Source organism: Typopeltis vanoorti, chromosome 11 (genome assembly GCF_054136105.1).
Source record: "Typopeltis vanoorti isolate ZY-2024b chromosome 11, IOZ_Tvanoo_1.0, whole genome shotgun sequence".
In the NCBI taxonomy this organism is placed as follows: Eukaryota; Metazoa; Arthropoda; class Arachnida; order Uropygi; family Thelyphonidae; genus Typopeltis; species Typopeltis vanoorti.
This window is the reverse complement of record NC_143559.1, coordinates 124,178,795-124,204,493: the sequence shown is the minus strand read 5'-3', so window position 1 is coordinate 124,204,493 and position 25,699 is coordinate 124,178,795. Positions and strand designations below refer to the sequence as shown.

The 25,699-nt window shown below is 36.1% G+C and overlaps 1 protein-coding gene across 1 annotated transcript in view; it reads left to right on the top strand.

The window, feature by feature from the left end:
• Positions 1-5,810: 5,810 nt before the first annotated feature.
• Nf1 (neurofibromin 1) overlaps positions 5,811-25,699 on the top strand; it is a 1,119,557-nt gene continuing 1,099,668 nt past the window's right edge. Inside the window, exon 1 of the mRNA XM_090400295.1 lies at positions 5,811-5,918. Within this exon, the coding sequence (XP_090256421.1) occupies positions 5,835-5,918 (84 nt within the window). The 5' untranslated portion in view covers positions 5,811-5,834. The remainder of the gene's footprint in view (positions 5,919-25,699) is intronic.

The following is a 25,699-nucleotide window of genomic DNA, read 5'->3' as shown; positions in this document are numbered from 1 at the left end:
TTGTATGCTGATAGGGGATCTAGTATTGTAGTCTGTTGTTATTTATGTTCATAATTTTTATATTTATGTCACCTATTATTATCAGGTATTCTGAGGCATCTTCTTCTTCTGTAGTGGAAAGCCGTTCATCAAGAAATCATATGCTTCTTAAATTGGAAGGTCTGTAGATTGTGTTTAATATCAAGGAGTTCTCTTGATATTAAACGTTATAGATAGTCCTTTGTTTTTGGAGGAAGTCTCTTGTTTCCATTCAGTATCGAGTTTGGAATGTAGCAGCTGCCGCATGGGGTAATTAGATCTGCTTGGTGGTCCATTTGGTATGTTGTTCCTTTCTTTAAGACTCATTAGTGTTCCTTTTAATGTGGCAACCTGTTCAGATCTACGGATTTCATTTAGATTGGCATTGCATCTTTTGTCTTTCTGAAGGAATATGTTACTATATCCTATCCATATAAACTAGTAGTTTTTTGCTGTTTGTACTTTCCTTGTATTATAAAATAGTTTCTGTTAATACAGTGTTAATTAATCAGATATGTAGAGTGGAGTAGATCGTGTGTTCCGTTCAGTTCTTTGGCTATTAGGTTTTTATCCTGCTGGCCTCTATGAGGTTATCTTTTGTGGGGTTTTCCTTTTTTGAAGTAATCGATGAATTGACTTGATATCTTTTGGTTTAATGGGAGCGCCAATTTTCTATCTTAGTTGAACTACCATATCTCTTAAATGTTCAGTCGATGCAATTTCTGGAAGACGATCTATGAGGAGATCATTTTAATGCTGTTTTTGGTTTAGGAGTTCGTACTATTATTTGAGAGAATTTAGTTTTTGCCGTACTTATGCTGTCTCTTCAATTAAGTTATGCTGTCTTTCCGTTAGCATTTTTACGTTGTTTTTATTTTCTCTAACGGTCACCAATACTTCTACAGATTTTTTTTTAAAATTTAATAAACTCTTCACATTGGTTAAATTTTTCCGTAATTTACGAGGTATATTTTAGAAATAGTTCTCGAACAAATATGATTAAGCAGTCTTTTAAGTTTTGTAGTATATTTTCTAGAAATAGATTCATAATGGCCTCACCTGGGTTTCCGTTATTATACTCTTTGTTCTTCATTTCCTCTGCTGTTGATTTCTGGGTTTGGCAGTTTGGTGCCTGCTATTATTGGCTGCATATACTGTTTACTGCCTGCAATTGTTTGTTGCGCTGGTGTTTTCCGCATGCCATTGAAGACGACATTGCGCTGTTCTTCCTACAGTATGGACACTTCCACTCTTCAAGTTTCGCATTCGATTTTTGCTGCCATGTAGCCTAGAATCCCCGAAGGGCGAAAATGCATATTTCTCTGGCAGTTTCCTCGATATTATATGTTTTTCTCTCCCGTGAAATCTTCCTGGCATTTAGAGCACATCATCATCTTTCTGGTTTTGGTGATCCTGGTGTGACTGCTAAGATGCCACTTCCGTTGTTCTCCTGTGCTTTAAGCTTTGAAAACTTATAATTTACTTGCTACTTAACAGATACAATTTTTACATCAATATTTTCGGCTTTACGAACGAAATTCATCAATACACTTCGAATATTGATTCACAAGAAAAACAAAACTGTTTTAAAACTAAAAAAAAAAAAAGGGAGCGTTGAAATAGCGTGATTGCTGTGATATGCTATCACAATGCCCTCATAATAATAATTATAATGATTTTCCCATATCAGTAATAAAAAAAATAATAAATCAGCCAACGCCTTTTATTCCCTTATATGGAGTAGGCAAGGCCTTTATACCCAATCTAGCTTTTGGAGATTGAGCGGGCAGTTCAATCTCCACCAGTATCCAATCAGAGATAGCTTGCCCATATCTATCACTAATTATAGCAGACACTGATGAAGAGGCTGGCAAACAACTACTGCCATCTCTTGATACCTAACCATAACAAGATATGTCACTGTCTGAAATAATGTGGGTACTACGGTCGATTTTCTTGAGTTTACGGGATGAAAAACCCGAGTTTCCCGGAGGAAAAACTCGCTTTCCTCTGCCAGAGGTGGACTAACTCGGTTACCGGTCGAAGAAAGGCTTAGCAAAATCAGTGTCATAATTTATTATTATACACGGTATTTACATATATACATTTATGGATATTGTTATGTTTTTTTTATACAAAAAGTATACAAATTACTGAGTACCTTCATTTTTGATAAATAATATGATATCTTTTAACCCCATGGAGGTTCCAAAATCTAATCAGCTAATGCCTTTTTATTCCCGTATAGGGAGTAAGCAAAGCCGTTTTAGCCCTATCTAACTTTTGGAAACTGAGTGGGCAGTTCAATCTCCAAAGTTCAATAAGTGGCATCTATCCCTAACAGAATATTTTTAATGTCTGAAAATAGTGTAGGTTCTGTGGTCGATTTTCTTGCGATTACGGGACGAAAAACCCCAGTTTCTAGAAGAAAACTTGTGTGCCCGTGCCGGAGATAGACTAACTCGGAAACTGGTCGAAAAAAGGCTTAGAAAAAGTTCATCTATTTTGCGAATAGAATCGAACCGATGACGCTCTCTTTTTGTATGGTTTCATTTCGATTCTAGTCACTGAGTAGGGGAACTTTTCTCAGCTTTTTTTCGATCATCAAATAACGACCAACCATTTCCGTTGTTGGTCGTTATTTGATTATAATAATAATGTTATTATTTTTATTAATCAAAAATTATGAATTTTCATGCATACGTAATATTTATAATGTATACATGTTGCACATGGGTACAGAAGTACATATATGGACATAGATTACATGCATAATAGGGTAATGCGATGTAACGAAAGGAAATGATATATTTATGAATATGAGTTAGATGCTAATATTGCAGTAAAAGGATGATGAGGCGAAATAATCCACAGACTTCGAAGCAAGCGTTAGCTTTCCTTATAAAGCCTATAAGATTAGCAATTAAACTTTTTCCTTTTTTTTGTTGGCATTTGTTGCTGTAGTTAGTACGTTTTATGTGAAACATGTGGAAAATGTTAAAAGCTGAACTATGGTAATTGTATCAGCACACTTCTAAATGTGCTGATACAATACCATACTTCAGCTTTTAATGCCTTATAAGTGTTCAGATGTTTTACATTATAGGGCAAGTTGTTGAGTAATGTGGGTATAAGCTGATCTCTCATGGCGGCTCTGTACAACTTGTTTAGCGGGTTGTGTTTGATCTAGTTATGCTATACGTTTCTCTGTTATTACGGTAAGCGTTTTTGAAATAGTGGCTTAGTAATAGTACACAGTGTGTTAGATTTTTATACTCAATATTTTTTGTTTTACCATTAGAGGTTCGGTTATTTTCTGGTGTGTTGGGAGGTTAAACTGCAAATCGTTTATCCAAAATTCAAGACTCATCGCTGGAGAACACCTACAACTGTCTCTACCACTACACCGAACCTCTACCACGAATCATCTCCATCAACGCCATCTACTGCCCACCTTCACCACTACCACAACTAGTAATTTTTGTCTGTAAATTGCGTGTGTTCCGATTTGTCTGTATGCGGGATGAAAAACCCGAATTTTTTGGACATTTCGAGTGAAACTGTACCTTCTGTGGTTAAGGATGCGATTTTTCGATTTCAGCACGTTGCCAACAAGAGATGACAGTATATCGTATTGTTGAACATATTGTGTAACCACACACGACTGTGTGTATCCTATATTTTGAGACGTTTTGAATTACCCAGTACGGTATTGCAGCGCCAAGTATCGCCCTGATGACAATTTTTAAAACTGAAGTTGGTTTTTGCACAAAAACATCATGTTAAATATTAAATCGTTTTGCTAAGCAGTTACCCAGTTACAACTGCATGCATTCCTTTCAAAATGTGAACTTCAATTATAATCACCCTATAATATGAAGCTGGAAATCTCAACACGCCAAAGTGCATAACATTCTATCACTTCTACCTATTTATATGTTCACTGGCATCCTGCTGCTCAATGATGTGCTACACCAGGCCTCACCATGTAGTCCTGTTGTTTGCTTTTCTGGAGGCCTGAACTCTTTGAAGATCAGTCTCTCCACAAACACCTCCATCCATCTCATCGATAGTCCACCCCTTCCTCTTTTCCCAGGAAGTTTACCTTCTATTTTGTTCTGATAAGTCTCCCTTCCATCCTTTCAATTTATCCAAAATATTTTAACTTTCTTCTGTCAATATCCTTAAGGAGCCTAAGAGTTCTACTGATTTTTTCTAACACCCATTCGTTTGTACACCATTCAGTATATGATATCCTCAACAGCCTTCTGTAACACCACATCTCAAAAGTAGATGTCCGTTTCTGATCTGATTTCATGTTCCAAGTTCAACCAAGAACTTGGAACATGAAGTCATCTGACTTCAACTCAACTTCAAATCTGACTTCAACTTCAATTCAACTGACTTCAACCAAGTTCCAAGTGTCACATCAGTAAGTCGCTGTTGCAAAAACAACTGCATCCAAAATCCTCAACTGTGTTCCTATGGAGATAGATCCATCCTTCCAGATTTTAGACAAGTCACTGACTGTTGTTTTAACCATTCCTAACCTTCTGACGTCTTCTGAGCAGCAATTCTTCACATTAATAATGGATCCCAGGTACTCCAACTTTCTGACTTTCTAAATTCTTTCTCCATTAAGTTACACTTGTTTCTCAAAAGCTGCCCTGTTTTTATTTCGTTTGAGAACCATTGTTTTTGTTTTGTTAGGATTGAGTTGAAGTTCTCTGTTATTACTGATCTTGTTAACGTTGTCAAGTAACTTTACATTTACTAACATTAAACTGATAACCATTTTCTTTTGCCTAAATTTCCAGCCTATTAAAATCATTTTATAAGTGCTGGATATCAGTAGCATCTCTGATTGCCCTGCCTATCTTTGCATCATGGACAAACACTTGTACTTCTTCCTAATGTTATTTATCTTGCTAAGATTGTTAAATCTGGCAGATTCACACCCACCATATACTACTTTTTGATATCTGTCTGTCGACCGTTTTGATATCTTCACTGATCCAAGTGAAGAGTTTAATTCCTATCCCATATTCTCCATGTTATGCAACAGTCTCTTTTGTAGTATGCCATCAAATGCCTTAGCAAAATCGATCATTATCATAGTGTATCCATTTTCTTTATCCAACTCCACCGTAACACTGTTATAAAATATGAGCAAATTGCTAAAACATACTCTTCCTTTTGTATGCCCATGCTGCGCCTTGTAGTGTATAATGTGTTTGTCTACTCATTTCTGAATGCGAGTTCTTCCCGACATTTCTAAAATGTCTACTACCACACCAGAGATATTGATATGTCGGTAGTTAGACAGTTTTTGCACCCACCTTGTACAACGGAACTATCATACATTCCTTCCATTCCTGTGGTATCATTCCTGAGATGAGAGTCATGTTATACAAACATGTGAAAGGATTAGTCAATTCGGTTGAATATTCCTTTATCTAAAGTGCCGATGTTCCACCTATATGAGACCAAATTTCCAGCCTATTCAAATTATTTTATAAGTGCTGGATATCAGTAGCATCCCTGATTGCCCTGCCTATTTTCACATCATCTGCAAACAATTGCATATCTCACTGTCAGATCCTTGCTAATGTCATTCTTGGTTGGATACTTTTTTATAGTTGATCTATTGCAATTTAAATATCCCCTATCGGAGATTTTGATGAAAGAGTCTTCGGTGATTAATTTCTTTAATTCATGTTAAATACTGAAACCTTGAGCATGCGTTGAAATGATCTGCGCATCGTTTGGCTGCTCCAAGATGGTGGCTGTGCTGGGTTAGTAAACCACAAGATTTAATGTTTTTGGAAAATTTCGGCGTTATGGCTACGCAGAAGCCAGTTGAGTGGGTTTCGTCGTTAATAACACGATTCGAAGAACAGGTGAGGCGTTTCTTTGTTTACGAAATTATTTATGAATTTGAATTTCTTCTTGTCATGTCGCTGCTGTCAAAGTGCCGGTTACTTTCATTAGTTGTGTCATGATAGTTATGAATGAAGGCTCTGTTGATCATAAACTGTATATTGACGTTAGCGAAACTTGTTTTTGTAGTTCTCTCTATGCATACTCCAGGCTAGCAGTTTATAGTTTTGTGTTATATATATAATGTGACATTACACTTTGTATATACTTAAGAAAATGTCTTCTTGGATGGCTTACCTTAAATTAAGGAGAGAAAAATACATACGTTGCGAGTATTATCAATAGAAACATGTTAAGTTCCCAATTTTGACACCAGAGACGATATAGTTTACAATGTAAATAATTGATTCCTCATTTAATTTCCAAGGAAAGGAATTCTTTTCCTCACTTGTTTTCTTAATCTTCCGTACCGGTTGACAACCAACGTGAAATGAGAAGCAGTATGTGTGTATAGAGGGGAAAGGTTAGGTCTGGTATGTAGAATATATAGGTATTATTTCTGGAAAATTCCCAAGGAAAAATTGCTTGCCAACAAGATTGTGATGTCACCTACACAGGTTCTACTATCAGATCTATGTGGGCAAGACTACAAGAACACTTCCGTGACTGTAACACCCCAATTCCAGAACATTTAAACAATACAAAACGCAACAACCAAAAGAAAAACAGAATCCAAAATGCAGGAAAAATAGAAATTTTTCCTTCCACACCCTTGAACAGAAACATACCCCGCAAATGGACAAGGCCATAATAGTAGACCCATACAGAAAAACAAAACAATGCTTAGAATATCAGAAACAATAGCCATAAAATGTGCAAAAACTCAAATATCCCTCGGCCCTACATAATTTCCGAGAGTTGGAAGCGCCATAACATAAAAATTAGGTCATGACTTTGACTAATAGAATACAATACAGATATTCTACAAACAGAAACACCAAGCTGTCATGACAAAGCCTCCGCTTCCCCCACGAGCTTCAAAGACAATGCACTGTTGAAACAGCTCCCACCCCTGATCTTATCCCATAATATCCTTCTCCTTCCCCAAAAATTTCTATGTTCACCCCTATTCCAAAGTGTTCTCTGCCCACCTTTAATAATTTAAAAAATATAAAAAAACCCAGGTTTTTTAAAAAAAAGTTCACATGCCTCTTGCCTCATGAATAATTCTTCCACATCTCTCAAATCCCGCTTTTCCGATCCCCCCCCCCCTTCCATTCAGGTCATACTGTCTTCTTTCAACAATGAATGTAATTCGCCATATGTCAGGATGCCACTGAAAAAGAAGACAGCCAGCAACATCCCACAAAGGTATGTCTGGTTTTTCTTCCTATGTATTCTTCATATAGCTGTCCATGTAAAACATCAGTAATGCCCCAAAATTTGATAAAAAGCCAATGATATTATTAAAAAAAAAAGGGGGGGGGGTACTCCTAAACAACAAAAATAGGCTAAATAGCCATAAAAATAATAATGTAGAATATATTCTTAATTTCTAGATTTTTCTGAAATAATTTATAACACAGCAGTGATTTGTAACCATCAGTCATAGCCACCTGTTATTTTACAAGTTTATCTCTTGAAACTGAATTATATTTTTACATTGAGCATGCAACAAAGATTTTTCCATTGCATAGAGAAAATAAGTGGTTATATGACTATTTCTAACTTGACCTGACCTTTATATTATAATTTTTCCTCCGTGATTTTCTACCATATATGAAGTTGATAATTACGAGTCAGCCATAGCAATAATACAGTGATTATGGTTTTATTTATTTTATAATTGTAAAGTATTGCACAACATTGTCAAGATTGCATCATCATCAAATTCCTGCCATGTACCCTCAAGGGGTGTACAGGATATCATAGTACTACATGAAAAAATTACATCATTACTAACTTCTTACCTACAATTTTCCTCCAAATCAGTCTGTTACTTGTCAAGACTCCAACATTATCAGATCTTATATTTCTATCGTCTAAAGCACTTTGTACCGTATCAATCCACCTATATCTTGGTCTTCCTCTGGGTCGTTTTACTGCCAACCTGGTAGATAACACTTGTTTTCCTAATCTTTCCTCTCCCATTCTATTTAAGTGACCATACCACCTGAGATTAGCTCAGCTAACGCATTCCTGGATGCTGACAATGTCAAGTTCTTTCCTAATATCCTCGTTTTTAATATGATATTACCATTGATGCCATCTGTTCATGCCTCTAATCTTTCTCAGGACTCTCGTATCTGCGGTCTCTAATCTTTGGTCAAGTGTTTTACTTCTGACCCAGCTCTCAGATCAATAAGTTAAAACTGGTTTGAACACTGTCTTGTATACAGCTAATTTAGTGTTGCGACTAATTTCTCTCTTATTCCATATGAATTTATTCAATTGACTTTCCACCATACCAGCTTTGCTGATTCTGTTGTCTATTTCTATATTGAATTTACCATCTTCAGTAAAAATCGTGCCTAAGTAGCTGAAATGTTTTACTTGTTCCACAGGTTCTCCATTCACAACACAGCTAACATTTTCAATGATTCTGCCTATTTTCATTGTCTTTGTCTTTTTATTGCTGACCTTCATACCATATCTATTACAACAGTTATTCAATTTAGTCAGAGAATCTTACAGACTTGTAGCTGATTTATTTAGAAGTATAACATCATCCTCATAAAGCAAAGACCTGACATTAACATCTCCAATTTTGATATCATGTTTAATACCACTTTCCTTCATAATGTGATCCATAATAGATAATGAATAACAGAGGGGATAATGTACATCTTTGTCTCACACCAGATTCGACATTAAACCATCTTCCTGTACTTCCTTCAATTCTAATTGCTGACTTACAACTCAAATAAAGACTAAGTATTTCTTGATATAATGCCCCATTGACACCATATAACTGTAGCATATTGAATAGCTTTTCTCTTGGCACCTTGTCATATGCCTTTTCCAAATCGACAAAACTTAAATTCAGATCTTTGTTATATACCCATGATTTCTCCACTATTTGTTGTAAAGTGAAGATCTGATCCTCACAGCCTCTATTTGGCCTGAATCCAGCTTCTTCTTCACCAAGCTTTTCTTCCACAATTCTTCTCAACTGTTTCTCAAGTATACTTGCATATATCTTACCAGGAACACTATAGGGATATACCTCTGTAATTCTCACATTCAGTTTTATTTTCCTTTTTATATATGGGTGCTATAAGAGCTCTACTCCAATCATCGGGAATTCATCCCTCTGTCCAGGCTTTCTGAACTATGCAGTGCAGCCACTGTAAGACTTTTATACCACCATATTTAGTATTTCTTCGAATATCATCTACTCCTGCTGCCTTTCCACATTTCAAGCCTTTGATGGCTTTTTCTACTTCATGTATTCCTGACTGCATGCCTGGTCTGTGTTTTTTTACCACTGTGCTGTCATCACTGCTTGTTTCATTTAGCAGTTTTTCAAAGTAATTACTCAATACTTCAAGGATATCTTTTTCTTCCGTTTTCATGTCACCTTTATCATCTCTAACTCCTTTTACAGCACTCTTTCCTCCATTCCTAAGCTTCTTCAACAACCTCCAGAATATTTTGCCACTTTCTTGATATTTATTTTCTATATTCTTGCCAAAGTCCTCCCATGACTTTTGTTTACCTAGTTTTACACAGTGTTTAGCATTCTTGCATTTGTCTCTGTATATATATATATTTGTCTCTAAAAGCACAAGCTGACTTATTTGCCAGGAACTTTTGATATGCTTTCTTCTTTTCCTTCTCTGCCTCTTTAACTTCCTGTGTCCACCATGGAGTTGTGATTTTTCTATCCTTGAGACAACCTCACCACATGTCTCTGGCTGAATCAATCAGGGTTTTCTTCAAGGCTTGCCACTGAATCTCCAAGGTTTGGTTCATTTTCTCAAACTCTTTCATTTTTTCTTCAATAATCTTTGTGTATTTTAGTCTACAGTTCACATCTGAGAGCTGCTGAACTTTTATTCGCTCTAAAACTTTCTTATGTTCTTCTTTTGAATATGAAATTCAATCTTATCCTGCTCAAGACTAAATAGTGATCACTTCCAATTTCAAATCCTCTGTACACTCTGGTGTCCTCCACCAGGGAGAAAACATCACTATCAACAATAACATAGTCAATGAGACTTTTCTTATTCCTTGCCTCTTTTCTCCATGTGAATTTGTGCACATTTTTATGTTGGAATATGGTGTTAGTAAGATTTCTGCTCAGGCCAGTCCATGTCCTGAGCAGAAATCCAACAAGTATTTGCCATTATTATTAGCTTTGCTCTTTTCTCTAAATTTTCCCAAAATATTTTTGTATGTCTGACAATCATTTCCTACTCTGCTATTTAGATCCCTGACAAGGACCAACTTTTCCTTTTTCATTGTGTCAGTTGCTTTTTCTAAGGCATCAAAAAATTCCTCCACTTCTACCTTAGTAGAACCTTCTGTGGGACCATAGGCACAAATAAGTTTCATTGTCTAGTTCCCCATTCTGATATTTGTCCACATCACTCTACTTGAGACTGCCTGCCAGTCAAGAAGATTAGCCTCGTATTTTGTGTTGAATAATATGGCTACTCCTTCTTTTCCTTGATTGTCATTTCCTGAATATAACATTTTGTATTTATTGCTAGGAAAGATCTCACCAGTTTTTGTCTTTTTTGTTTCAGTCACCCCTATTATGTCGATCTGGTACGTATCTAAATCTTCGGCTAGCTCCGTTTCTTTGCCGTTCAGGCTTATGTTGATAGTACCGATCTTTAACTAAGGTGATGTTGAGTTGCGGTGTTTTTTCAGATTTCTTCCAGTAGCTGACTTTTCGCTCTGGTTCCCTGGTGAAAACAATGGGGGCCTTTTTTAACCAGGCGACTCCCCAGCTGGCATGAAATTTTGTCATGTTGTACCATCATTTTTTGTTTTGCTTTAACCAATACAATTTGGTCAGCTAAATCCCAAATTGCCAGCCCAACCTCGTTCGTTCAGTATCCAAGTAGATACCCAACAGGGTGCACCACGAGAAGGTGAGGATTGGATATTAGGTCAGAAGCCTTGGTCGGTTCTCCGCATTCCTTTAAAGGCTATGTGAAGGTCTCCTCTCAGTTATACAGCTTTGACTCTTGCATTCTTATACATTTTCAAATTATGTAAAAAAAAAATATACATATAAAAAAATGGAAAAGAAATATAAAGATAAAAGAGAAACTAATATTTTAAATGCATCCCAAGTATTCATCACACTCATAAGCAATGCATTCTATTCCCTGAACCACTCTGCATGCAGACAGCCTGTTTTCTTACACCCTCGTTACCCAATTTCCAGGGAAGGCTTCTTGTTATATTCCATTTTATTAAAAGTTTCTTGCACATTAACCTGGTAACAACCTTTAAGCTTATGTCTCAATCATCTCCAAACCGCCTTCCCTTCCTTGTTCATGAGGCTCTGCAATTTTCCTCAATATATCTACATGTCCAATGCATTCCAAAGACATCACTTTAGTCTATCTTCTCTGAACCCTTTGTATTTGCATATATGAGGCTTAATCAAGACCTTATACAATGAAACATGGCCTCTTTATTTCAATATCCCCGACATCACTCTTAGATCTCTCATTTCATATATCTCATTAAATCGAATAGAAATTCCCCACAAAGGTATTCCATATCAAGGAATTTCTTGCATCCAATCCCATATCAAATTTCAGAACCATATACATGTAACTCTTGTATAACGCAGATGTTAGGTTCCATAGAAATGCCGTGTTATATAAATCGTGTGTTATGTGAGACTCGGATCACATACAAAAAGTAGGGTTATGTTCCGAAATCTTTTTTTAATTATATAAACAATGACATATCCAACAAAAATATTTTTTTATTTAATTCAGGTAATTCATGTAAGTTAAGAAAACATTCAAACTATGACACACATACATAGTATAAAATTATAAAAATTACAAATTGTAATTAAGCTTCATTGCATGTAATGCATAAATGTTTTAGGCAAAATAAAATAAAGTGCATATTTAAATCTTTCATAGCATGAGGATTGGTTAATAAACATTGGTTTTGCCATGTAATCACCTGATGCATTACTACAAAACAGTAGAGTAAGAGTATCTTTGGAAACTTTGAATCCAGGAGTTGATCTTTCAATTTTCGAAATATAGGTGCGTTTTGGCATATTTTTATAAATATAACCTGGATTTATCCGCATCGAACATGTGGTCTGCATTATAAATGTTTATAAACTTTGAGAGTTTTTTTGTTTAATAAGATTTCCATCCAAAGAAATTATCTTTTGAGTGCAATCTTCTATCCAAATCATTAGAGGCATTTTGTCACAGCTTATTTCATTTAACAAGCTTTCAAAGTAATGACTTGAAACACCTAGTATATTTATCATGAGGTTTTATGTGATTACTTTGAAAGCTAGTTAAATGAAATAAGCTGTGATAAAATGCCTCTAATGATTTGGATAGAAGATTGCACTCAAAAGATAATTTCTTTGGATGGAAATCTTATTAAACAAAAAAACTCTCAAAATTTATAAACATTTATAATTCAGACCACGTGTTCGATGCAGATGAATCCAGGTTATATTTATAAAAATATCCCAAAACGCACCTATATTTCGAAAAATGAAAGATCAGCTCCTGGATTCAAATACTCTTACTATACTGTTTTGTAGTAATGCATCAAGTGATAACATGGCAAAACCAATGTTTATTAACCAATCTTCAAATCCTCGTGCTATGAAAGATTTAAATATGCACTTCATTTTATTTTGCCTAAAACATTTATGCATTATGTGCAATGAAGCTTGATTACAATTTGTAATTTTTATAATTTTATACTATGTATTTGTGTCATAGTTTAAATGTTTTCTTTATTTAATTCAGGTAATTCATGTAAATTAAAAAATATTTTTGTTGGATATGTCATTGTTTATATAATTAAAAAAAAAAAAACGATTTCGGAACATAACCCTACTTTCTGTATGCAATCTGAGTCTCGCATAACACGATTTATATAACACGGCATTTCTATGGACCCTAACATCCGCGTTATACAAGGGTTATCTGTATATGGTTCTGAAATTTGATATGGGATGGGATGCAAGGAATTCCTTGATGTGGAATACCCTTGTGGGGGATTTCTCAGTGAGATATATGAAATGAGAGATCTAGGAGTGATGTTGAGGATATTGAAATGAAGAGATCATGTTTCATTGTATAATTTTTATCATCTACTGATTCCTTATATTGTTTGCTCAAATACTAAGCTTCTTCAATAGTCTCCAGAATATATTCCCATCTCCTAGATATTTATTTTCTATATGATTACCATATGCTTTCCAAAGCAGCATATGTAGCTCTATGGAAATGGTGTGTACTTCCATATCACTAGGCAGCCTGAAGAAAGAGCCCTCTGAATTCAATTTTAGTTGCCACTAAAGGAACTTTTTCTAATTCTGTCTTTGATTGATTCCCAAGTTATTCAATCTCTGGCATAGGCAAACAGCTTTTTTTTACGGGAACTTAGGATTTTTGTCTGGTTAACTGAAGAAAATTGACCGTAGAACACACACACTATTTCATACGATAGATTTGTTGTGCTTGGATTAGAGACCACCAGATGGTGAGACTTATCAGCTGTCTTTTCATTGGATGCTGTTTATAATTAGTGATAGCCTGGCGACAGCCATCTCTGATTGGCTACTGGTGGAGATTGAACTTCTCCCTCGGTCTTGAAAAGTTAGATAGGCTGAAACAGCCTTGTCTACTCGATATAGGGGAATAAAAGGCATTAGTTACTTTCCAGAGTTAATAATAATCTCTCTCCCCCCCCCCTCCACCAAGAAACATGGTCTTGTCATGAGAGGCTCATTTGCTTCACTGACATTGAGAGTTATGCTAGCTGTTACATAGCTTCAGAAGCACCATTGAAGTCAGACAGGCATTATATTCCTTCAATTTTTACTGGTTACAGTCATGTGACTCGTTACATGGCATGATGCACCTTGCCCATGGTGGTATCCGTTGACTTCTTCTGAAGCAGTGTATATCCTTAGTCTTATCACAAAGTCCATCTTTGCAAAGTTGAACAGTTTTATCCTCTTTCCACTCATTTTCAGACTTGTGCTATTGCATTACTTGTTAAAAAGGTATGCCAAGGCTATCAATCCCCAGAATATTTCCTTAAGACACAGTGATCAAGCCTTATGGACATCAAGTTTACTTGATTCCTCATATTTCTCTTGCTTGCTTACTAGCAGTCCATCCTTTCCCATTTTGTAACACTCGAGCTTTTGATGGTATCACACTAATCAGGATGAACTACCTTAATGAATTGCTCACAGAATACCTTAACTCTGCTCTCCGCAGCAGTTATCGATCTATCATTTTCATCCATAAATAGAGGGGAATGGAAAACTGTGGAGAGCAATAGTTGATAAAGGTGATATAGATATCCTGCAGGATGATTTAAATAAATTGGCATTGTGGGCAAAGGATAATGATTGCTGATTTAATGTTGCAAAATGTAAGTTTATGCACTTCGGGTTGAAATGGTTGGATATGGTGTGTCATATTGATGGTATTGCATTGCAGGAAATTGATGAGGCTAGGGACTTGAGGATAATGTTGACAAAGAGTTGATGTTCAGGAGGCATATTGCAAAAGTTGATTCAGCCACATCTTGACTACTGTGCACAAATTTGGTCATGTGGGGTTTCTTGGGGACCAGGAGGTGGTAGAGAGGATTCAGATATGAGTGATCAAGATTGTGACAGGTCTGTGGAATACTTCCTACTAGGATAGGTTGAAGGTTTGTGGGTTACAAAGTTTAGTTGGCACGTGCAAAAGCGTAGACATAATAGAAACTTTTAAGATATTAAAGGGGTTATATAAAATTGATGCAAATGAAATTTTTCATTATATGACAAATAGAGAACTAGTGCCATCTGTGGAAGTTGTGTAGAGTGTGGTTAGTAGGGGTGTGCAGACCAGATTTTTTTTATTTTTTATTATTATTATTTATTACTACGGGCAACTCCAAGGATCCTTTGACTCATCGAAGGAGGCTCTAAACATCATGTCTGCAACTATTCAGCTTCCACACAGTATCTATCATACCTTGCCTTGAACCCACTCACAGTCATTGCACCCACAACAGACTCTGGCAACTTATTCCACTCATTCACCACTCTCCATGCAAAAAACCTAGTTCTAACACCTTTGCTAACCATACTCTTACCCGGTTTCCATGGATGGCCCTTAGTCCTCCCACCACCAGTCCTGTTCTGAAAAATATCCTCTGAATTCATCTTATAGATACCCTTCGGTAATTTGAATGTCTCAATCATATCACCCCCTCTTTCATCTATCAACCAATGTCTGCAACCCACAAATCTTCAACCTGTTCTCATAAGGTTCATTCCATAGACCTGCTATCATCTTAGCCACTCGTCTCTGGATCCTCTCCACCTCCTTCCCGATCAAGAAGAAACCCTGGTGCCCATATCTGGGCACAGTTGTCTAGATGGGATCTTATCAAGGCTCGATACAGAGTAACAATAACTTGCTTGTCTCTGCTCGTCAAAGTATTCTTCACTAACCAAGTAATTTGATGAGCTGATTTAGCCACTTTTGCAATGTGGTCCTTAAACTTCAACTCCCTATCCACCAACACTCCCATATACCTGGCTTCGTCAATCTCCTGGAGTACAGTTCCACCAATGTGGTATACTGCTGCTAATCTTTTCACGCCAAAATGCATAACCTTACACTTTGCCACATTAAATTGACACCATTCTCCTTAGCCCAGTCCTCCAATCTATCCAAATCATCCTGCAAAATTTTGACATCATGTGCATTCACTATTGCTCTACCCAACTTTGCATCATCAGCAAACAAATGAATAGTTCCTCTCAGATCCTTTCTGATATCATTAATGAACAAATTAAATAGTAGTGGTCCAAGAACAGAACCCTGCATCACACTGCTAGTCACAGGCCGTCTTTTGGACTCTACTCCTGAATAAACTACTTTCTGATATCTCTCCGTCAACCACCCTCCTATCCATCTCACCAACCCTATATCCATCCCCATATGCTGCAGTTTGCTGATTAGAATTCCATGTGGTATCCTGTCAAAGACTTTAGCAAGGTCCAGCAATATGACTGTAAACCCATTACCCTTATCCAGCTCATCCATCACTGTGTTATTAAACATGAGCAAGTTAGTGAGGCATGATCTACCCTTCACAATACTATGCTATGGCCAATACAGTATCCCATTATCATCTATCTATCTATTCCTGTATTCTTCTCTTGACAACTTTCTCTAAAACCTTGACAATGACTCTGCTGATTGGTCGATAATTTGCAACAGCAGTATTGGAACCTCCCTTATGCAGTGGTACTATTTTCCTCTCTTACCACCCCATCGGGACTAACCCAGTCCCGAGACTCAAATTAAACAAAATGGTCAAGGGCACTGACAATTCTTTTGCCGCTTCACTTAAGACCTGAGCTGGTATACCATCCAAACCCACAGCTGTATTCACATTCAGGTTTTGTAATATACTATTCACCTCCATTTCAGTCACCTCAATTCCCGTATAACCTGTTGGATTTTTCATTCCTGCAATATCACCACCTGAATGATATACTCTTGCAAAGTACTCGCTCAGTAATTCCACTATATCGACTAATTCAGTTACCTCTCTACCATCGGCATTCCTTACATCATTCTGCCGTATTCATTTTTTCTTTGACTTGTAGCATATCGAAAAAAGCTGTTTGGGATTCTCTTTAGCTTGTGTGGCTAATTTCCTTTTATAATCAGCTTTTGCTTTCCTTACCACACTCATTACTTTTCTGGCCTGTGCTTTATACTGTTCATGTGCCTGTAGGTCACCTTTCTCCTTAAATTCCCTTCACAGTTGTTTCTTTTTTTGCAGCTCAAGCTTAATGCTGTTATTCATCCATTTAACCTCTACTTGATTTACTATCCGGATTCTAGATATACAGTCAGCCATTATCTCCTTCAAACACTCCTGTACCACTTCCCATGCACTATCAACTTCCAGCCCTTGGAGTTTTACATGCCATGGCACTGAAACAAGCAATCTCCTGAGCTTGTCATGCTCACCAGCCTGGTACTTCCACACGTACCCTTTCTTAATTGAAAATTCCACACATTTGGTCACCTCTCAGGTGGCCAAATGTGGTAATTGTAATATGGTCATATTCATTACAGTCAAATTCTCTGATGGAATTACTAGGTCAAGCACTCTCAAACCCCTAGTATATTCCATTACATGCTGTGTCAGGTAGTTATCCCTTAATAACTGCATAAAATCCAATTCCTTCCTCCCATGTGTCCTCTCCTCCTTCCAATCGATGTTACCATAGTTGAAATCCCCCATAATAATTACCCTCCCTCCACTCATTGCATCTATTTGTGTATGCATACTATCTCCATCATCTATTCCATCACCTGGTCTATAGTAGCACCCAACTGTATATTTTGTTTTTCCCGTCATAATCTCACACCAAATAGCCTCAAATGTACTCTCTTCACTATTCCTGCAGGTTAACTTCAATTCTCCTTGGCTGCAGTTCATCAGCTATCATCATTAACACTCCTCTCTCCCCCCCCCTTCCATTTTATTCTCTCTGTCCCTCCTAAACACACTATAACCTACACATTCTATCCCACTAGCTATATCATCTCTTGTGGCCAGGAAGAGCCAACCAAGGCCAAAAATTCTTCCTTCTTGTTCCTAATACTCATGGCATTAGTACACATGAAGTGCAGAAGCTTGTTAGTCCTACCCCTATCTTGATGCCCTATAGTAGCTATCCCATTCTGATTTGTTGTCCTTCGTACTAGCTCAGGCATATTATTCACATTCTTATACTCAACTGCCTCACTGATGTCTGCATATGCACTCCCCCTCCCCCTTAACAGCTCTAGTTTTCCTGATTCTTAGCATCCACTTTCACTTCATTCAGCAACACTTTCCAGTCTCCACACCAAATCCATTCAGATGCAATCCATCCATCTTATATAAGTTCTTTCTCCCATCAAACTCACTCCACACGCCCACAAACTTCACACAACTCCTCATACAAAACTTGCATGGAGAGTGGTGATTGAGTGGAATGGATTGCCAGAATTGATGGTGAATGGCAAGGAGAGGTATGATAGGATTTGTATGATGGTTGATTTGGGCCTTCTGCAGTGAGTCTCCAGACTCCATGGAGATGTTGTGAAATAATAATAATAATATCATCTTATCATACTAAAAGAACTCTAGGGTTTTTCTTGCCCTGATTTTTTAATTTCTGCTCATGCTGCACTTTCTAGCCTGCTCTTTATGAGTTACTGATTATTACCATTATTCATCTTCTGTTGCCTCCACAGTGCCTTTTTCCATATTACATTTTATACTTAATCTCTTCATTCATCTGCACATGCCCAATCACCTTTATCACCACTTACCCTATATCTCCTTAGTCAACTACTTCCCTTATGCTCCAGGCCATCTCATTTCTATGGTGATCATCTTCATACCTATATTCAAACCTTTCATACCATATATGATTCCTGAAGGATAATTATATGATAGTTGGATACCATTTAGTCCTATTGAAGTTTAGAGTTAATACTATATAAGTTTACATGAATACTACCTTCCTGTTGACATTTTCTTCTAGTTGTATGCTAGCTGTCAGGATCCCCAGTATTGTCATACTTTATATTTGTCTTCTAAATCTAAGGCACTTCTAACAGCATCAATTCGTCTAGGTCTTGGTCATCCTGTAGGTATTTTTCTTGCCATCCTGGTTTAATATATACAATGCTATATCTGATTTGGCATCAGATGATCTTCTTCTTCCATACCTCCTTCAATTATAACTGCTGATTTACAACTTAAACATATGCTCAGGCCCGTTTCTACATTTTGCGGGACCCTGTGCGAAATGGAAAAGCGGGGCCCCTGAAAGTTAGTAACATTTATGGAAATTTTAAATGGAAGAATATCTTGTCAACATTTTCATTAAATTCCTGCCATGTACCCTCAAGGGGTGTACAGGATATGATAGTACTACATGAAAAATTTACATCATTACTAACTTCTTATCTACAATTTTCCTCCAAATCAGTCTGTTACTTGTCAAGACTCCAACATTACCAGATCTTATATTTCTATCGTCTAAGGCAATTTGTACCGTATCAATTCACCTATATCTTGGTCTTCCTCTGGGTCGTTTTCCTGCCAACTTGGCAGAGAACACTTGTTTTGCTAATCTTTCCTCGCTCATTCTGTTTAAGTGACCATACCACCTGAGATTAGCTCTGCTAATGCATTCCTGGATGCTGACAATGTCAAGCTCTTTCCTAATATTCTCGTTTTTAATATGATATTGCCATTGATGCCATCTGTTCACGCCTATAATCTTTCTCAGGACTCTCATATCTGCAGGCTCTAGTCTTTAGTCAAGTGTTTTACTTCTGACGTAGCTCTCAGATCCATAAGTTAAAACTGGTTTGAACACTGTCTTGTATACAGCTAATTTAGTGTTCCGACTAATTTCTCTCTTATTCCATATGAATTTATTCAATTGACTTCCTACAATACCAGCTTTATTGATTCTGTTATCTATTTCCATATTTAATTTACCATCTTCACTAAAAATCGTGCCTAAGTGGCTGAAATGTTTTACTTGTTCCACAGGTTCTCCATTCACAACACAGTTGACATTTTCAATGATTCTGCCTATTTTCATTGTCTTTGTCTTTTTATTGCTGACCTTCATACCATATCCATTACAACAGTTATTCAATTTAGTCAGAGAATCTTGCAGATTTGTAGCGGATTTATTTAGAAGTATAACATCGTCTGCATAAAGTAAAGAGCTGACATTAACATCTCCAATTTTGATATCCTGTTTAATACCACTTTCCTTCATAATGTGATTCATATAGATAATGAATAACAGAGGGGATAATGTACATCCTTGTCTCACACCAGATTCGACATTAAACCATCATCCTGCACTTCCTTCAATTCTACTTGCTGACTTACAACTCAAATAAAGACTAAGTATTGCTTGATATAATGCCCCATTGACACCATATAACTGTAGCATATTGAATAGCTTTTCTCTTGGCACCTTGTTATATGCCTTTTCCAAATCGACAAAACTTAAATACAGATCTTTGTTATATTCCCATGATTTTTCCACTATTTGTTGTAAAGTGAAGATCTGATCCTCACAGCCTCTATTTGGCCTGAATCCAGCTTCTTCTTCACCAAGCTTTTCTTCCACAATTCTTCTCAACCCTTTCTCAAGTATACTTGCATATATCTTACCAGGAACACTATAGGGATATACCTCTGTAATTCTCACATTCAGTTTTATTTCCCTTTTTATATATGGGTACTATGAGAGCTCTACTCCAATCATCTGGAATCCGTCCCTCTGTCCAGGCATTCTGAACTATGCAGTGCAGCCACTGTAAGACTTTTATACCACCATACTTCAGCATTTCTGGTCGAATATCATCTAATCCTGCTGCCTTTCCATGTTTCAAGCCTTTGGCTTTTTTCTATTTCAAGTATGGATATGTATTCTTGACTGCATGCCTGGTCAGTGTTTTTTATCACTGTGCTGTCATCACTGCTTGTTTCATTTAGCAAATTTTCAAAGTAATTACTCCATACTTCAAGGATATCTTTTTTTCTCCCGTTTTCATTTCATCTTTATCATCTCAAACTCCTTTTACAGCACTCTTTCCTCCATTCCTAAGCTTCTTCAACAACCTCCAGAATATTTTGCCACCTTCTAGACATTTATTTTCTATGTTCTTGCAAAAGTCCTCCCATGACTTTTGTTTAGCTAGTTTTACACAGTGTTTAGCTTTCTTACATTTTTCTCTGTATTCTCTAAGAGCACAAGCTGACTTATTTGCCAGGAACTTTTGATATGCGTTCTTCTTTTCCTTCACTGCCTCTTTAACTTCCTGTGTCCACCATGGAGTTCTAATTTTTCTATCCTTGCAGTCAACTTCACCACAGACCTCTCTAGCTGAATCAATCAGGGTTTTTTTCTTCAAGGCTTGCCACTGAATCTCGAAGGTTTTTGTTCCTGTTCTCAAACTCTTTCATTTTTCCTTCAATAATCTTTATGTATTTTAGTCTACATTTCACATCTGAGAGCTGCTCAACTTTTATTCGCTTTAAAACTATCTTACATGTCATTCTTTTCATTATGAAATTCAATTTTATCCTGCTCAAGAGTAAATAGTGATCACTTCTAATTTGAAATCCTTTGTATACTCTGGTGTCCTTCACCAGGGAGAAAACATCACTATCAACAATAACATAGTCAATGAGACTTTTCTTATTCCTTGCCTATTCTCTCCATGCGAATTTGTGCACATTTTTATGTTGGAACATGGTGTTAGTAATAACCAATCCAACAAGTATTTACCATTATTATTAGCTTTGCTCTTTTCTCCAAATTTTCCGAAAACATTTTTTTATGTCTGACAATCACTTCCTACTCTGCTATTTAGATCCCCAACAAGGACCAACTTTTCCTTTTTCATTGTGTCAGTAGCTTTCTCCAGAGCCTCAAAAAATTCCTCCACTTCTACCTTAGCAGAACCTTCTGTGGGACCATAGGCACAAATAAGTCTCATTGTCCAGTTTTCCATTCTCATATTTGCCCAAATCACTATACTTGACACTGCCTGCCATTCAAGATCCCCTTCTTTTCCTTGATTGTCGTTGCCTGAATATAACATTTTGTATATATTGCTCAGAAAGATCTCACCAGTTTTTATCTTTTTTTGTTTCAGTCACCCCTATTATGTCGATCTGGTACTTATCTAATTCCTCAGCTAGCTCCATTTCTTTGCCATTCAGGCTTCTTATGTTGATAGTACTGATCTTTAACTCTGGTGATGTTGAGTTGGGGTGTGTTTTCAGATTTGTTTCAGTAGCTGACTTTTCGCTGTTCGCCCTGGTTCCCTGGCGAAAACAATGGGAGCCTTGTTTAACCGGGCGACGCCCCAGCTGGCATGAAATTTTACCATGTTGTACCATCATTTTGTATTTTGGTTTAACCAATAGAAATACAATTTGGTCGGCTAAATCTCAAATTGCAAGCCCATCCTCAGTCGTTCAGTATCCAGGTAGATACCCAACAGAGTGCACCACGAGAAGAAGAGGATTGGACATTCGGTCAGAAGTCGATTCTCTGCATTCCTTTAAAGGCTATGTGGAGGTCTCCTCTCAGTTATACATCTTTGACAGTTAAGCACCCCAGAATATCTTGTTAATTAATTAAATCAAATATGAAAAATATTTATGCACATAAATAAACAAGTGTGCTCTCTATCATCAATTTAAGTAAAGGGAAAAAATTAGTTAAAAAATAAATGTGTTTGTATGTAAAATATATATTATTTTATTATGTAAGTACACATTATCATATAAATGTGCCAGAACAAAACAATGATTTATTTAATAATATAAATAATAATACAAAAATATGAAAAAAAAATCTATTTTACTGTAAATAATGAAATATATGTATAAGATTGAAAAGAAAGCTTAATATATTAAATTTTATTTAACCTAATGCGTTTATCAATAAAATCATTTATAACGCTATCAAAATTCCATTTTTTTGCAATTTCATGTTCTATAGATATTATTGCCAGGGACGACAAATGTTCTTGAGACATAGAAGATCGCAAATAGGTTTTTATTAATTTTAATTTGGAAAACTGAACTGGTCAATAATATTTTAAATGTTGTAGTAATATATGGATAAATATCTGACAGATTATTTGCGATTATGAATTTTTAAAATATTAATGGGTGCATCTTCTGGAACAATATTTCTAAAAATAATTAATTCACTGTAAAATTCAGATTCATCAATATCTGTATTTAATTTTTGATACAGCTGTTTTCAGCAAAATTTAAATTCATTTTCTGTCATTTTACTTATTAATTTCATATCATAAAGAAATCCAAATGATTTTTCGTGAATTTCATACAATTAAAATTTTTTTTTTGACAGATTGTAGAGCAGTAATCTAAAAACAAAAAAGAAATTTATCCTAAAATTATCTTTGTTATCACCTATGTGTGATTCATCAGGCGTTTCATAATCAAAAAATACTTTTCCTCGACGTACTCAACTTTCTTTAAATTTAATTTCTATTAGATATGACAGTTGTTTAGCAATCTCAAAACAGCTATCAAATCCTGATATTCTCTGCTCTTCAGAGTACTGCACTATTTAATATGCTTAGTTGCTACGTGTATGGTAATTTTTGCATTTTGTAATACTTGACTTACTAAATTAACTTTTGACAAAAGCATACCAAATTACAAGGCTTAGTATAAACTCAAATGAATCTATTTGTTCATATATTAAAACCACTTCTACTTTGATATTATTATCTCATGCAGTTATAAATAATTCTTTTAGTGCATTTAAAAATACTGGAATTTGTAAACATACAGCTCTAACTGATTCTATTCTACATTCCCATCTTGCAATTCCCAAATTCCCAATTTACAACAAAAACAAAAAATTAGAGTTGAAAGAGGTTGAATATACAAGCCATCTTCTGTTTTGCTTCTCTCCATTTGCAATTGTCCTAATATGTGGAAAAGTGGAAACATGTGGAGCTGTGGACAAACACCTCTTGTTATCATCTTTTGGAAAATCATTTTCAGTCGAAGGAGACTGTGGACCACGTTGTACAATTTGTATTAGTGTTGTGTTGTTCGAAATTTTGTGCCATGTTGCTGGGTCATCAATAGTAAATAGGTCACCTTCCTCTGGTGTCTCAGTTTTAGGATCTTCAATACTCATTGTTTGACCAAACGCGTTATGTTCTCCGCTTCCTTTGAGTATTTCAGAACTCTCATTATTGATTAACGTTGAAGCCGAAGAACTGTTTGAAGTTATTTCAGAACTCCCATTATCAACTGATATATCTGAACAAATATATGAGTTCAACTTCATAAATTTAAATAGTGAATTTCTTTGACGTTCCTCAGCCACTTCTTTTTCTTGTTTTCGCTTTCATTTTTCATGCCCACTTGGGTATTTTCTTCCATAATAATCTCTCTCTTGACTAGTCATACTCTAGAATTAAATATGATAGATCATCATCATCAAATTCCTGCCATGTACCCTCAAGGGGTGTACAGGATATGATAGTACTACATGAAAAATTTATATCATTACTAACTTCCTATCTACAATTTTCCTCCAAATCAGTCTGTTACTTGTCAAGACTCCAACATTATCAGATCTTATATATTTCTATCGTCTAAGGCACTTTGTACCGTATCAATCCACCTATATCTTGGTCTCTGGGTCATTTTCCTACCAACTCTGGCAGAGAACACTTGTTTTTCTAATCTTTCCTCGCCCATTCCATTTAAGTGACCATACCAACTGAGATTAGCTCTGCTAACACATTCATGGATGCTGACAATGTCAAGTTCTTTCTTAATAACTTATTTTTAATATGATATTGCCATTGATACCATCTGTTCACGCCGATTAATAATCTTTCTCAGGACTCTCATATCTGCGGTCTCTAGTCTTTGTTCAAGTGTTTTATTTCTGACCCAGCTCTCAGATCCATAAGTTAAAACTGGTTTGAACAATGTCTTGTATACAGCTAATTTAGTGTTCCGACTAATTTCTTATTCCATATGAATTTATTTAATTTACCATCTTCACTAAAAATTGTGCCTAAGTAGCTCAAATGTTTTACTTGTTCCATAGGTTCTCCGTTCACAACACAGTTGACATTTTCAATGATTCTGCCTATTTTCATTGTCTGTCTTTTTATTGCTGACTTTCATACCATATCTATTACAACAGTTATTCAATTTAGTCAGAGAATCTTGACATTATTTAGATTTAATGTCAGCTCTTATATAAAGCAAAGAGCTGACATTAACATCTCCAATTTTGATATCATGTTTAATACCACTTTCCTTCATAATGTGATCCATATAGATAATAACAGAGAGGATAATGTACATCCTTGTCTGACACCAGATTAAGCATTAAACCATCTTCCTGTACTTCCTTCAATTCTAACTGCTGACTTACAACTCAAATAAAGACTAAGTATATAATGCTCCTTTGACACCATAACTGTAGCATATTGAATAGTTTCTCTCTTGGCACCTTGTCATATGCCTTTTCCAAATCGACAAAACTTAAATACAGATCGTTGTTATATTCCCATGGTTTCTCCACTATTTGTTGTAAAGTGAAGATCTGATCCTGACAGCCTCTCTTTGACCTGAATCCAGCTTGTACTTCACCAAGCTTTTCTTCCACAATTCTTCTCAGCCATTTCACAAGTATACTTGCCTATATATCTTACCAGGAACACTCAGTAGGGATATACCTCTGCAATTCTCACATTCAGTTTTTATTTCCTTTTTTATATATGGGCACTATTAGAGCTCTTTCCAATCATCGGGAATTCGTCCCTCTGTCCAGGCTTTCTGAACTACAGTGCAACCACTGGAAGACTTTTATACCACCATACTTCAGCATTTCTGGTCGAATATTATCTACTCCTTCTGCCTTTCCACATTTCAAGCCTTTGATGGCTTTTTTTACTTCAAGTATGGATATGTATTCCTGACT